The 13267-nt window shown below is 41.1% G+C and overlaps 1 protein-coding gene across 2 annotated transcripts in view; it reads left to right on the plus strand.

The window, feature by feature from the left end:
- The window catches only part of lrrk1 (leucine-rich repeat kinase 1), a 62069-nt gene that overhangs the window by 14370 nt on the left and 34432 nt on the right, over positions 1 to 13267 (plus strand). For both annotated transcript variants that reach the window (XM_071532106.1, XM_071532194.1), the window contains exons 4-16: positions 35 to 206; positions 795 to 974; positions 1651 to 1787; positions 1892 to 2118; positions 3386 to 3513; positions 4689 to 4852; positions 5640 to 5777; positions 7058 to 7170; positions 8419 to 8489; positions 8961 to 9090; positions 10280 to 10392; positions 10764 to 10978; positions 12666 to 12830. In XM_071532106.1, coding sequence (XP_071388207.1) covers positions 35 to 206; positions 795 to 974; positions 1651 to 1787; positions 1892 to 2118; positions 3386 to 3513; positions 4689 to 4852; positions 5640 to 5777; positions 7058 to 7170; positions 8419 to 8489; positions 8961 to 9090; positions 10280 to 10392; positions 10764 to 10978; positions 12666 to 12830 — 1953 coding nt within the window. The remainder of the gene's footprint in view (positions 1 to 34; positions 207 to 794; positions 975 to 1650; positions 1788 to 1891; positions 2119 to 3385; positions 3514 to 4688; positions 4853 to 5639; positions 5778 to 7057; positions 7171 to 8418; positions 8490 to 8960; positions 9091 to 10279; positions 10393 to 10763; positions 10979 to 12665; positions 12831 to 13267) is intronic.

Here is a 13267-nt window from a genome sequence, read left to right on the forward strand (position 1 = left end):
CAGATCAAATGATTCTTGTTGTGTGTTGATGTAGGTGCGTCTCCTGTGTGTGGCGACTCAGCATGGTGATGAGCAGAGTGTGTGTTACCTCCTACAAGACGCCCGTGTGGCTTTACCCCAGGAGCCGTCGGACAACAACCCAGCCATCCTAGCAGCACACTACGGCCATGCAGGCCTGGTCAAAGAGCTGCTGGACTCTGTACCTGGTAGGAGGAACTAGGGTTAGACTGATATATGGAGCTAGACTGGATTTTTATTAAAGATCGGATATCAACCAGTCATGTCGTCCACTTCTGATATGATGCAGTTTGTTTGAATACATATTTATTGTAGAATTGATCAATACTACACTGATTGTCTATGGGAAGACCTTAACCTGAACTGATTCTAATGAGATTCTAATGACATTTTGATCAGATTCCACACGCATGAATATGAATAGAGAATAAAATTCTGGGAAAAACACAGAATAATTCAAAAACCCAGATCAGTTGAACCCTGGTAGTTATGATAATGATAATAGCAATATTCATAATACAGGGATATACAATTTAATTCACTTAGAACATCCACTGTCCGCTGAAAATAGTCAAGATGTTGACATAAGATGCAAAAAATGCTACAAGCATTGAGACAAATAATCATAATCATAATATCTACTTAAATAATTGTGATAATCATTTTATGCATAATAATAAGAAGACAGTAGCAGAAGTAGCACAAATAGTTTTAGTACTAGTCGTGGCATAGTTTCTTTATGTGCCTGTCTGACTTGTTTTCGGTCTCTGTGGCAGGTCCATGTCTGAGGAGAGACCTGTTGAACTGGATGCTGGCCACAGCTTGCCAGCAGGGGCATCTGGACGTGGTTCGGCTGCTGGTCCACAGTTACGAAGTCGACGCCCAGGACTGCGCCATCCACAGCGACGAGTTTGCCGTCATCACCGGCCTGCCGCTTTACGCAGCGGCACGTTCAGGTAGAGCAGAGAGGGCCGACACACGAGCCGCCTCTGGATTGTCCTGAAAACAGAATCTAGAGCGTGACAGATGGTGGGAATGTGGAAACTCCATATAGCTGTCAGTTCCATTTCGCAATGTCTTTTGGAAGTTATTTCAACCAGCTTCCATTTCACATCCATTTCATTGGTTTCTACAATGTCTTCAGAAAGTATTCAACCAGCTTGATTTTGCAGTCTGGATTAAAATCTAGATTAAAACACAATCTACACAAAAAAACAAAAACATAATGACAAATTCAAACCATGTTTTTTAGAGGGAGTTCCAGGTCCCCAGCAAAATGAGGAATAGTTTAATTTCACTATTGTTTAATTCATTAGAAACTATCTCTGACTACTGTTATCTCCCAACATACGGTATAGACAGTTTTACAATTGAATAATAAAATCATCATATATGGGTCCCTGGGACTAAATCTGATCAAATGAGGGTCCTTGACATGTGACACGTCCACTTTTCTTTCTCTACATTGATTGGCAGTTTGGGAAGAAAAAAAAAAAAAAAAAAAAAATGGCATATGTGATTTTTTCTGAATTTCCCTGCCAACCCTTACGGTAGTACTATTACTTCCTCATTCAAGAGCGAGCACTCACTCTTTCATACAGTTGCAGCGGGTTAATGTGTTTTCTGTTGCAGGCAATGAGGAGATCGCCTGGTTCCTGCTGCAGAACGGCGCCGGCTTCTCCTCATACACCCTGATGGACCATCCGGCCTTCAGCAAACAGCTCCTCAGACAGAAACTACAGGGGGCCTCCAATACAGAAGGAGATGAGGTGTGTGCAACGAATGACATTTATTTTCCTGACTGTAAACGAGCAGCAGCTTCCTTTGGCTCCTCCTCACCGTGCCGGCTCTCTCTCTCTCTCTCTCCCTGCAGGCGCTCAGTGTGTGTTGGAGCGGTCTGCAGCTGCCCTGGTTGGAGCTGGACTGGTTCATGGACGTCTCCTCTCGCATCGCCCACTTGGACCTGTCGTCCAACAGCCTGGGTGCCCTGCCCTCTGTGGTGCCCTGGGGTCTCATCCGGCTGCAGTCTCTAGATCTCTCCAACAACCTGCTGAAGGAGCTGCCGGCCGCCCACAGCTCCCAGGAGGTCATCTGCTCCAGGTACAGATGCCAGGAGGCTCTCTGGCTATGATGATCTGGCTATGATCAATACTACCCTGGTTGTCTATGGGAAGCCCTTAACCTGAATTGATTATAATGCAACATTTTGATTGGATTCCACAAATGTATAGGTTTTATTATTATTATTTTTCAATGGAGAGTTTTAGTATCGTCTAAATGCTGTTTCAGAGGCTTTTCCACCCTGACAGGTATAGAATTCTGGGGGAAACACTGAATACTTGAATTTTTGGGAGTATTTTTGGCATGAAAATGGTCACATTTAAAAATATTGAATATCGGCACAAAATGTTGGCTACCGGCAGTAGGGCTTGCTAATTGAATAAACATCCATGGAAATTCTCTTGCCAATTTCTTGATCCGCTCTGAGTTACCTTGATCTTTTTGTCATTTAAAATGTGTCTTAGTGAATGCAAGAGACTGAAATGGGGAAAGTACACGCAGGAACAAAAATGTTGCTCAAGTTGCCTTCCTCTGCTGGTTTTGTGCTACTGCTTCTTATTGGGAATGCACCGCCACCTCCTCTTTTTTTCTTGACTATGAGGACTTATATTATAATTTAAAATGTAAAAATGCCCCTTCTTTTGCCCATTTTATAGCTGCATTTTAATTCAAGTCATCACACAGACACAGCTTATACTGTGTATGTACATTATCGCCCAACCCTCTGCAGTCCAAAAATATCTTTATTGGTATCGGACTTCAAAACTCATATCAGTCCATAGGCAGTCTCCCTGAGAGGCAGTTGCCCTCCTTGTTTTGTCCAGTTGAAATATAATATGCTGAGTGATGTCCGGATATATTACTCAGTTATGTTGATCCATGTATATTTTATGCTGTCTGACCATTTGGAGTTTAGCAGAGCATCATTTCTCTGTCTCCATCCTCTCTGGTTTTATTTTTGGATATCATTACAAATGAAAAAAATGACAGTTGAGTAAGTACCTCCGAGGTCAAGAAAATCTGGCCGTTTATCAGAGTAGGAAACTCATAGTGGAATCAGGATAATGTCAGGACATAGTTGAAGGTGTTTACGAGTCTTGTTGGAGCAGGATGAACGTGAAATTTGCAGACTACAAAGTCACAAGACACTGGGTAGACATGCTCTTTCTGTTTTGGTTTCCCTTTGCTTTTGGTTTGCATGTCTTGTTCTGGGGTTCAACTTGCTGCTTCCCTTATGAAACTGTGGGACTGTGGGACGTTAAACTCAAAAAACCTCTCTCTCCCTCCCTGTTTCTCTTCCCTTCAGCTTGCGTCACGTAAGTCTCTCTCAGAACCAGCTGACCAGTTTGCCGTCCGGACTTCTCCATCTGCCCCGAGTCCAGAGACTTTCTGCTGCCAAGAATCAGCTAACTTCCCTCTTCGACATCCCTGCTGGTATGCTTCAACTCACGTTATACTGCATTAATAGGCTATCTGTGTATTCCTACTGTAATTGACTTAAAGGGGCAAGGGGTAAGATGTTTACTGCCCCGTAGCACAAAATGACCATAATATATCTGTAGAGGTTTGATCAATACCACTGACTCAGCCATTACTTGGCCAGGCACGAAATTTCAGGCTTTCAAAACTAATTTTCCAGCCTGTACTCTGTTTTGGAACAACTGATTGAAACTGATTTGGATTAACAACAACTGGAAGCAGGGCCGTTCCATCTGACATCAGACAGGCTCTCAGAATTGGTCAATTTCCCGCATTCTTTAACCAACCATATCAATAAAGATGGAGTTTGGGCCCTGAATTCCAAGTAGTTTTCAAGAAATAAAGGTTTATTTGAGGTTCAGAATGGCCACTTTTTACTGGGACAATATTGTCAGATAGCAGTTTCTAGCGGGGGGGTGGGGGGGTGGGGGGGTGGGGGGTTTGCTGCTACTGCCACCGAGAACTTATACATAGCTAAAAGTCAGGCTGATCCCATTATAAATATGTCTTTATGTCTTTTAGTATATCTTCAGTGGTGGAAAATCACATGTGGACCTATTTTTTCAGCCTCAGATATTACAGATATTTGTATGCAAAAGATACATTATGCATTATGAAACTCTCTCATGATAAAATTACCATTTCACTTATAATCTCTGTACTAATGTATATTTTCATTAAATATTGCCGTTGGGTAACAGGGGCAAAGGAAAAAATGGAACTTTTTCACTGATTTATTTATTTTTTGTTAAATTTTCTTTATTCATTGTAACCATGAGTTAATTTGAATTCCTTCATTGCCGCAAATACACTCACATAAAGGTTTTGCCCCCTAAGATTGTGGCCATTTTGGAGCCCATTTAGACCCCTGTGTCTTTAAAACTATGTAGAATATCATCACCAAGGTACATCTCAGTTCACTTGAATACACGAGGATTGTGTGAAACCAATATGAGGACAAGAAACCTAAGTCTGTAAAATCCTGTCTGATTTCAGATGGAATGACTCGGCACTGTTTGCTGTTCAATAAAAATCAAAACAGGTTTCTCCCTGGTTCTCCCTCTGAAGGCTTAAATATGAGTTTTCTTCTTGCTTTTATTGTGTTCTACCTCTCTGCTCCACCGTGTCAGCTACCAACTGGATCGGTCTCCGTCAGCTGGAGGAGCTGGACGTGTCTGATAACTGTCTGACCGGCCTGCCGACGGCCTTCATGCACTGTTTCAAATCCCTGAGCTTCCTCAACGTCTGCAGGAACAGACTCGCCTCTTTCCCCGACCCCTGGGCCTGTCCGCTAGTAAGAAACTACACTGACACCAATACGTTTACATAATGCAGAATGTTTATGTCTTCGTTGAAATGTATTTTTATTTTACATTTATTTAAAATAGAATGTTGGCCGGTTGGTGTCGTCCACCTCTGATAGGATGGATATGATGCTTGTTACATACATATTTATAGTAGAATTGATCAATACTACACTGGTTGTCAGATAAGACACTTTGGTTTGGATTCAAAAAATATATGCATGAATATGTTTTGTTATTATTATTCTGGGTTTCAATGGAGAGTTTTAGTGTCCCTTATGATCTAAATGCTGTTTGAGGCTCTTTCACCCTGAAAGAATGAAATTCTTGGAGAAACAGTAAATCCTTGCAGTTTTGGGAGAATTTTTTTGCCATGAAAATGATCAAATTTACAGATATTTAATATCAGCACAAAATATCGTCCCTGTGATGGACCTGTCCAGGGTGTTTCCCTGCTTTCGACCTAATTGATGGTGGGATAGGCTCCAGCCCCCTGCAACCCTGTCTAGGACTAAGCGGTATAGGGAAAATGAATGAATGAATATCTGTTAATGGCAGCTTCAATCAAGAATTATTAGTATCAGCCTTCAAAAACCCATTATCAGTTCAACCCTAACTTCTACACTTGGCTCCTTCCCCCTGGTCCAGCATGAGTTGGATTGCTTTTCTCTTTGCAAATAAGTTCAGCCAATGAGTTATGTGAATTTTGTCAGACAATACAGTGTGTGTGTAATGTGATGATCTGAGCGTATAACACACTCTGTCCTCCCCATGCAGAAACAATGCAAAGCTTCTTCCAATGTGATCGAAAGTCTTCCCAACACCATCTCCATCTTCTGGAGGAATCAGCTGCAGGAAGTGGACTTCTCCGACAACAACCTGAAGGAGCTGCCGTCGTATATATTTGAGCTGGAGGTATTTATGAGCATGAGATTATGCTGATGATTGCGCTGATATTTCATGTTCGGTGAGTTCTAGCAAGGAGAATTGGGTCCATCATGTTACCTTCACAGTTGTTCCAACCTGGAGTGCTATGAGACATTTACAATAAGATCATAAATATATCAAAATAATACATTAATTCATTTCAATTAGTTTACTATAATTTAAATTGGAGCAGTTGGTGTCTACTCAGCTGGTTGGAGTCACAGACAGGCAATAGATATTTATGGACGAATGCTGAATTGAAAAAAATAGATGCACCAATCAGAACAATATCAGTCCTCATTACTGGCTTCAAATTGTCGATTACATCAAAGGAGCTTTTCTGGCTGTTTCACTTTAAAGTGTCTGGTCTGGACCTTGTTAGCAGTAGTCTCAAACCACACACACACACACACACACACTCACACTCACACTCATATTTCTGTGATCTCTTAAAACGCCTCAAGATGGCACTGCTGCAATGCTGTGTGTGATGTTTTGGTCAGTGACTTTACTGTCTTGTTCTGCAGTCTTAGAATTTAAAGCACCAGGTTCTCTAGGTTAGATTTAGAAATATTTTGTTTGCTTTACTAACAATAACAATGTACAGAAAAGGATGTTCACTCTGGGATCAGGAATGCTGAGCTCTCTAACGTGTTTTTATAAGAACGACTGAGACAAATTTGAGGATTACATGTCCTACCTTTTGCTGCCTTTGCAATTCAAGTGTAAACATTATAGAAGCATAGAGAAAATGATAAAGCATAGTTAAAGGAATGCACCAAGTGTTTGGTAGACTGTGCCCCAGTAGATCTTGGTGCTCCATGTTAACACTTTAGCATACTCTATGTTGAGTGATAGTCGGCCACTAGCTTTATCCTGACCTGATCCTTTAGTAATAAAAAGTTATTGGTGTTTTTTATTATATGACCTGTAGATTCATACGTTTAAAAAATTAAATATAAATGTAGCTCATGTAGCCAGATTTTAGCTGTGCACAGTCTGGAAACGGTGAAAGTAGTCCCAGGTAGTTGTATGTTGTTAAACGGTATGTTATTTTTATCTATCATATTTTGTGTAAATTTGAGAAAATTTCTACACAAAACTGCCAGACACTTGGATGAATTTGGTGTCTGTTTTATTAGGCTACTTAACGGCTAAGTTGACCAATGGGCCAATCACCCCAAAACATTTTTTTCTTTTCTAAATGAAAACATGAACAGATAATTGAAAATATCTCTGCTCTACCCCGCCCTCCCCCTCCCTGTCAGGCTCTGGTCTCCTTGAGGTTGTGTGGGAATCAGATTGCGACTCTCCCAGCCCCCAATAAGTGGAAATGCTCCAAGCTCAGAACCCTTGACCTTTCCAGGAACCAGTTGGGCAAGTAAGTCCATGCTTATATATCTGTAGCTCTGCTGTTACTGAACAACCGAGCCATTCTCCACAGTGTTCACTCATCACATTACAGAGCAGTGAAGTTCTGCCCATGATGTGAATCAGCTTTTGAGAAAGTTTGTATTAGTGTTAGACCAATTTCATCATATATCAGTAAGTATGCTTGTCTGTTATTATTATTATCATCCTTGGAGATTTTAAGTGTCCCATGGTGGTCTAAATGTTGTTTCAGAGGCTTTTCCATCTTGATAAGAAAGTGTGGAGGAAACACTGAATATTTTTGGAATAATTTTTTGGAACTTTTTGCCATGAAAATGGTCAACTATAAAGATATTGAATATCGGCACAAAATAACTGCTATCAGCACCTTTGATCCATAAAATATTGGTATCAGTATTGGACTCCAAAGACCAATATTGGTTGAACCCTAGTTTTTAGTTTTTTAAGGCTCTACCGGCTTGAATTATTGAAGGATTTGTTTTTAATCCGTTATGAAATGTTTTTCAAAACATTCCTGGTGATTCAGTTATGAGTCAGTTATCCAAATTTTTTGATGTCACACAATTATTGACGGTCCAAGACATTTTCCAAAAAATCATCCAGTGGACTAAACACAAGCTGACAACTGCTCAAGCAAGCTTTACGAGGTTTTGACAAAAAGAAAACGTTTGCTGTTTCTAGTTCAGGGATTTATTGTTTGGAATTAATATATCTGTTGTAGGTCACTTTTTGTCCATGTATCTCATCCGTGTTTGACATTCATTCAGCAAAATATTTACATGTATTTAATTGGGCATAACTTTTGCCCATATAGGTCCATGCAAACTTTCTCAAAAATGAATACAGCTCAGACATGACATGCACCAAAGATGGGGTTTCACATCACCGTAGTCTCTGTAGAAGCTTTCAATAAGAGACACTAAACAGGCCCATGGATCTTAAGGCGTCAACTGAAGAGAGAAAATATAATTACAACGTGTGATTTTGAAAATCTAGGCTGTACAGAAAGTGTCTAGGAAACATCCTGGAGAGACATTATGACATGCTGAGATTCAAAACAGCCGTCAGTTCATGGTAATTTGGCCTTTGTAGTGATAAATCTGTCTAGACGTTTGAATCCCCTTAAATCCCAAAGCAAAGTTACTAGCACTACAGTTTATAAATGATCGCTGTTACTATTCATATTCATATTACTTAACATCAGCTGACTTGTTTTTTTTTAAATTGTGTACTTTAGAACAGAGGAGGTGTCCAAATCCAGGAGGCTGGCCTTCCTGACTACATGGAACAGAAGAGACCCAGACCCAGGTGGCTACACTGATTACTGCTTTGGATACATGGAAAGACATTTTGAGTCTGACTGTACAATTAGAGATAACAGCATTTGGTCGATGTTTACTTCCTTGCCACTAAAAACATTTCAGACAGGCATTGGAGAGGATGTCCCGTCCCATCAGGACCTGGGTTAGACGGATATATCAGTGTGCCAAATATTGTCCTTTTATTAAAAATCTGATCTGATCAGGTCCAGTCAGTGCCTTCCACCTCTGATATGATGGATATGATGCAGTTTGATTGATTATTTATTGTAGAGTTGATCAATACTGCACTGATTGTCTATGGGAAGACCTGAACCTGAATTGAGTCTAATGAGACATTTTGATCAGATTTTTGATCAGGCTTTTCCGCCCTTCCAATAATAAAATTATGGGGAAAACACTGAATCCTTTTTGGCATGAAAATGGTCATATTTAAAAATATGTGGCTCTCTCTTGGCAGTGTGTCCTATTGAGTTTCCCATGATTCTGCGGGATTCACTGGAAGTGCTTTTCTTGAACGACAACCAGCTGGAGTGCGTCCCCCAGTCGGTGTGTGGTCTGCACAACCTCACTGAGCTCTACCTCTCCAAGTGAGTCCCTCTGGCTCTGTGCCAGCCGTTTACCACCTCTCTCTCCCTCCTGTCCTTCCCTCCATCCATCTCAACATCGCATGAAGTCTGTCTCTGTGGGGAAGAGTACTGATGATGGTAGTTACTGGTGTACTAGTCATTAAAGTGGTAGTCGCAAGATCTGTGGGGTTTTTTTTTTTGGGGGGGGCTGGTTTGTATTATTTTGTCTCCATCTTTGTTGCTAAGCGCTCATTGCTGTGGTGTCTCTGCACTGCTCTTCCCAGAGATCACCTGTCAATCAGTGTGTCCAGCACTGTTTCTGTAGGTGGCGCTCTTTTCTTTGTCTGTTCAGCCATGTTACCTACTAACTACCCGGTTCTTCTATTTATTCCAAATGCACGCATCACTTCCTGTGCGTCAGAGGATTTTTCCCAGGAAAGAGCTACCAGACAGCGGCTGTTTAGAACAGCAGATGGAAAAGCTTTCATGAACTGGCAACAGGTTGAATCAGTGTTGTGTTATATATAAATCAGTGATAGAGAGTAGCAAAAGGGACATTTATTGATAAATATCACTGAACATTATTTTAACATGTTGGCAATGCTCATCAGTAAGGCTAATGGACAGAAGGCAAGAGAGATGACTTGAGTTGAGATTTCTTGAAATATAGCTGAGCTGGTATCGGGTCCGTCCGCCTGGTGCAGCTGTTTCCAGCTGTTTATACAAGGACCAAATGGGTCAGCTCACACAAACCCCTGTCACAGAGATGGAAATGTTCAGGAAGTCCTTGGATCGACATTGCTGTAGCGTTGCCAAAAAGGGATTTCTCACCATTGCTGAGACACATAGAGGTTCTCAAAGTGGGGTTCAAGGGCCCCCATGAGGTCTTTTAAGGGGCCCTTAGGGAAGTGAGGAATACTTTAATTTCACTGCAATTTAATTCACTAGACATTTTTCCAATTAGAGAATGTATGGGAATTACTACAGTGTTGACAGTTCTACAATTCAGTGCTAAATTAACAATTAAAATCTTCCCATATGGATCCCCGGGACTGAATCTTATCAAATGGTGGTCCGTGGTCTAATGCTTGTCTATTTGGGGGCGTTTTTCCATCTGATTGATTTTATAAAAAATGTTTGCTGTGAACATGCTGTCCTTATTTAATTAACTTAACCTTGATCCACGCTGTCTCACATGTTATGAGAACAGTAATCCTACAATCCGGGAGCTACCAGCAGAGCTAGGTCAGCTCTCCAACCTGTGGCAGCTGGACATCGAAGACCTGAATATTACCAATGTCCCACAAGAGGTCAGGAAAGAAGGTACACTAACCCTAATCCAGCCTCTTGTGCCTGAATTTTTATATATGGCAAAAAAAAAACATTCCAAGATTAGAAAGGAATCTTGGCTAACCAGTGCCTTCATTAATTAAAAAGCTGCATTAGGCAACTTCACACTTGGTGGCCCCAAGTGGCAATGAGGAATAACTGTTTGAATTTTGGAAAGTTTGAAGGGCTTCATTACCCAGAATGTAATGTGACATCGGTAAAGTGCGCACACCATGTCTTAGGCTCGTAAGATTGGTGGATTTTTACATTAAATTCTTGCCTAGTGCAGCTTTAAGGCCTCATGACTGTTCTCCAGAAATCTTCCAACAGACTTAAAAATAAATGCAACATTGCTGGTTTCCCAGGTCCTACGTCCGTCATGGCCTTCCTCCGGGCCCACCTTCGAAAGTCAGAGCCCTGCAAGCTGCTGAAGATGCTCGTGATCGGTCCTCCGAGGCAGGGGAAGACGGCCCTGCTGGAGGCTGTACAGACCGGCAAGACGTCCCCCTTCACCCCTGCAGAGCGCAGCATCTCCACCTCCACCTGGGAACTGGACAAACCCAACGGAGGAAAAACCAGCGTGAGGGAAAGCACACACAACACATATACTGTACATTCAGTACATAGTCTAGAAAGGGTTTGGACTCTAACAACGAGAAGGGAAGCTCTACTGTCTTTTAAATCCAGTTAATTATGCTACCAGATCACAGGACTGGTTAGTTTAAATAGTTAATTTCTGCTGTTATGCAACTTGTAAATGAAACAGATTGCAAAGCACGTTGAAATTCCTTGTCCTCCTCCTCTATGACTTTTTTTTTAAAGCATTGATATCTCACAATGTCGTGATTGCTTTTTATAAATCTCTGACCCTGTATGTTGCTTGACACAAGACTGAATTGTATTGTGTATTTTCTCTGTCATCTTTACGAATGTCCTTTGTTCTCAGCTCTTCCTTGAAAAACATTTCCCTAGGGTCAGAAATGAGAAAGGAAAAAAATGAAACCCTCTTGGAACTGGTTCATTAAGACCACCACCGAACCATTTAAATGTGCTTTAAAAGATGTCATCTTCCCGGCAAAGACTGACTCGTATTTTCTATCCGGTGTGAGTCAGATCAGAGAGAAAGAGCCCTTTCACTCCTTTAGACAGACCTGTCTAGCCAATAGCAGGACATGCAGCCCCAACTCCGAACCTTTTAACTTCTCTGTATTTTACTGGCTTACTTTGAGTGGCACTCTGTCTGTGTCTGTGTTCCCATATCAATGTGTGTCATTCTGAGTGGAGATAAGGGGGTTTTGGTATCAGACATGTGTTCCTTGCACAGTAGCACAGTAATACAAATACCAATGCAAAATAAGTAGAAATTCCAAGGCAAAACTCTTCTGAAAATACTAAAAAGTCTTTAATAACTGAGGAATAGTGTAATACTTGTCAAACTGTAATAAAATGTCTCTTTAAATGGGCTGACAATGCTACGCAACCCGTTAATGTTATAAATTCCCTGATAATGTTCCACGTTATTATATTAATCGGCCATTATGACTTTAATTGGTGATATAATAATAATACTGACAAATTATTTGATAACTCATAAGGAAAAGGAGAATGTAATAACTGGAGTTGTTACATTATTAAACAATATTTTTATTGCAGCATGAGTTAAAGATATGTTACACCCCTTATCGCTGTGATGTTATTACTTATATTAACAGGATTTATTCGATTATTAGACATTAGAGGAACGTTTTATTACATTTTGACGAGTTATCACTTTACTCATCAATTACTACATTATGCATCGCTATAGTACCTTTTTTGGATGGTGGATGCCTTTTTGGAATGAAAAAAAAAAAGTACCCTTCAATGTGTAGTTTTGTTTTGTTTTATAATCTACAGGGTTTTCCTTTTTTTTTGTCTGTTGTATGCCTAGTTATATGAATTGATAATGGACATCCTCATAGGAATACATTATTGTCTGGGTTTTATGGGGTGTTGGGTGGGATGGGGAAGGTGGAGAGGAAAGGGGGGGGATTGTTTGGTCATTTGCCAACTTGTGAAAACTAATGAATAAACTAATGAAAAAATCCTTTATTTGCCTACTGCATCTTAGTTTAAAAATGCAAATGTGATGGCTGAGGTGCATTTTTAATCTTGCGAGAGGCAGCAGACAAATAAATTAAGGGTTTTTATTATTATCAGGACATATTTACATGTCGGCCCCTTTTTGGCTTAACGTTGACTGAGCTGCTCTTCCTGTGTGCAAACAGAGAGACTCGGTGGCGTTCAACGTGTGGGACATCGGCGGCCCGGCGAGCATGTCGACAGTGAACCAGTGCTTCTTCACCGATAAGGCCCTGTATGTGGTGATCTGGAACCTGGCTCTGGGAGAGGAAGCGGTGGCCAACCTGCAGACATGGCTGCTCAACATAGAGGTGACCCTCAGCACCCGCATGCGTCATATGGATCTCATTACATCTAGTTGGGTTAGGGGTGGGATAGCTTGGGTTAGGGGTGTACACTTCAGTAGATGCATCGAGAGCCCGGTTAGTGCTGCAGTTTAGTCTCAGCGGGCCAATAAATGCAGGGTGTGACTTTGTGACTCAGAGAGTTTTCGCTGTTGGCCAAAAAGGTCACGTTTGTATTTCCAGTGAGAGGGGAGGAGTGATCCGATTTACAGGAAAATCGGTCGCTCTTCTGACCACATGAACTAACCACAGTGTGATGGATGTCGTCTAGAGGGAAACACGATGACGTGGGATGTTGAAACTGCTTTAGCTTTTCATTTCAACATTTATTGAAATGCTTCATTGAAGCATAATTGCCTTAGCTGTATTTTCTAACGTCGACCCCTGCCTGCCAGCTGATTCGT

Source organism: Centroberyx affinis, unplaced genomic scaffold (genome assembly GCF_046629955.1).
Source record: "Centroberyx affinis isolate AG114_WGS23_722 - 3 ecotype Tasmania unplaced genomic scaffold, CSIRO-AGI_Caff_v1 ptg000010l_1, whole genome shotgun sequence".
Taxonomy (NCBI): Eukaryota; Metazoa; Chordata; class Actinopteri; order Beryciformes; family Berycidae; genus Centroberyx; species Centroberyx affinis.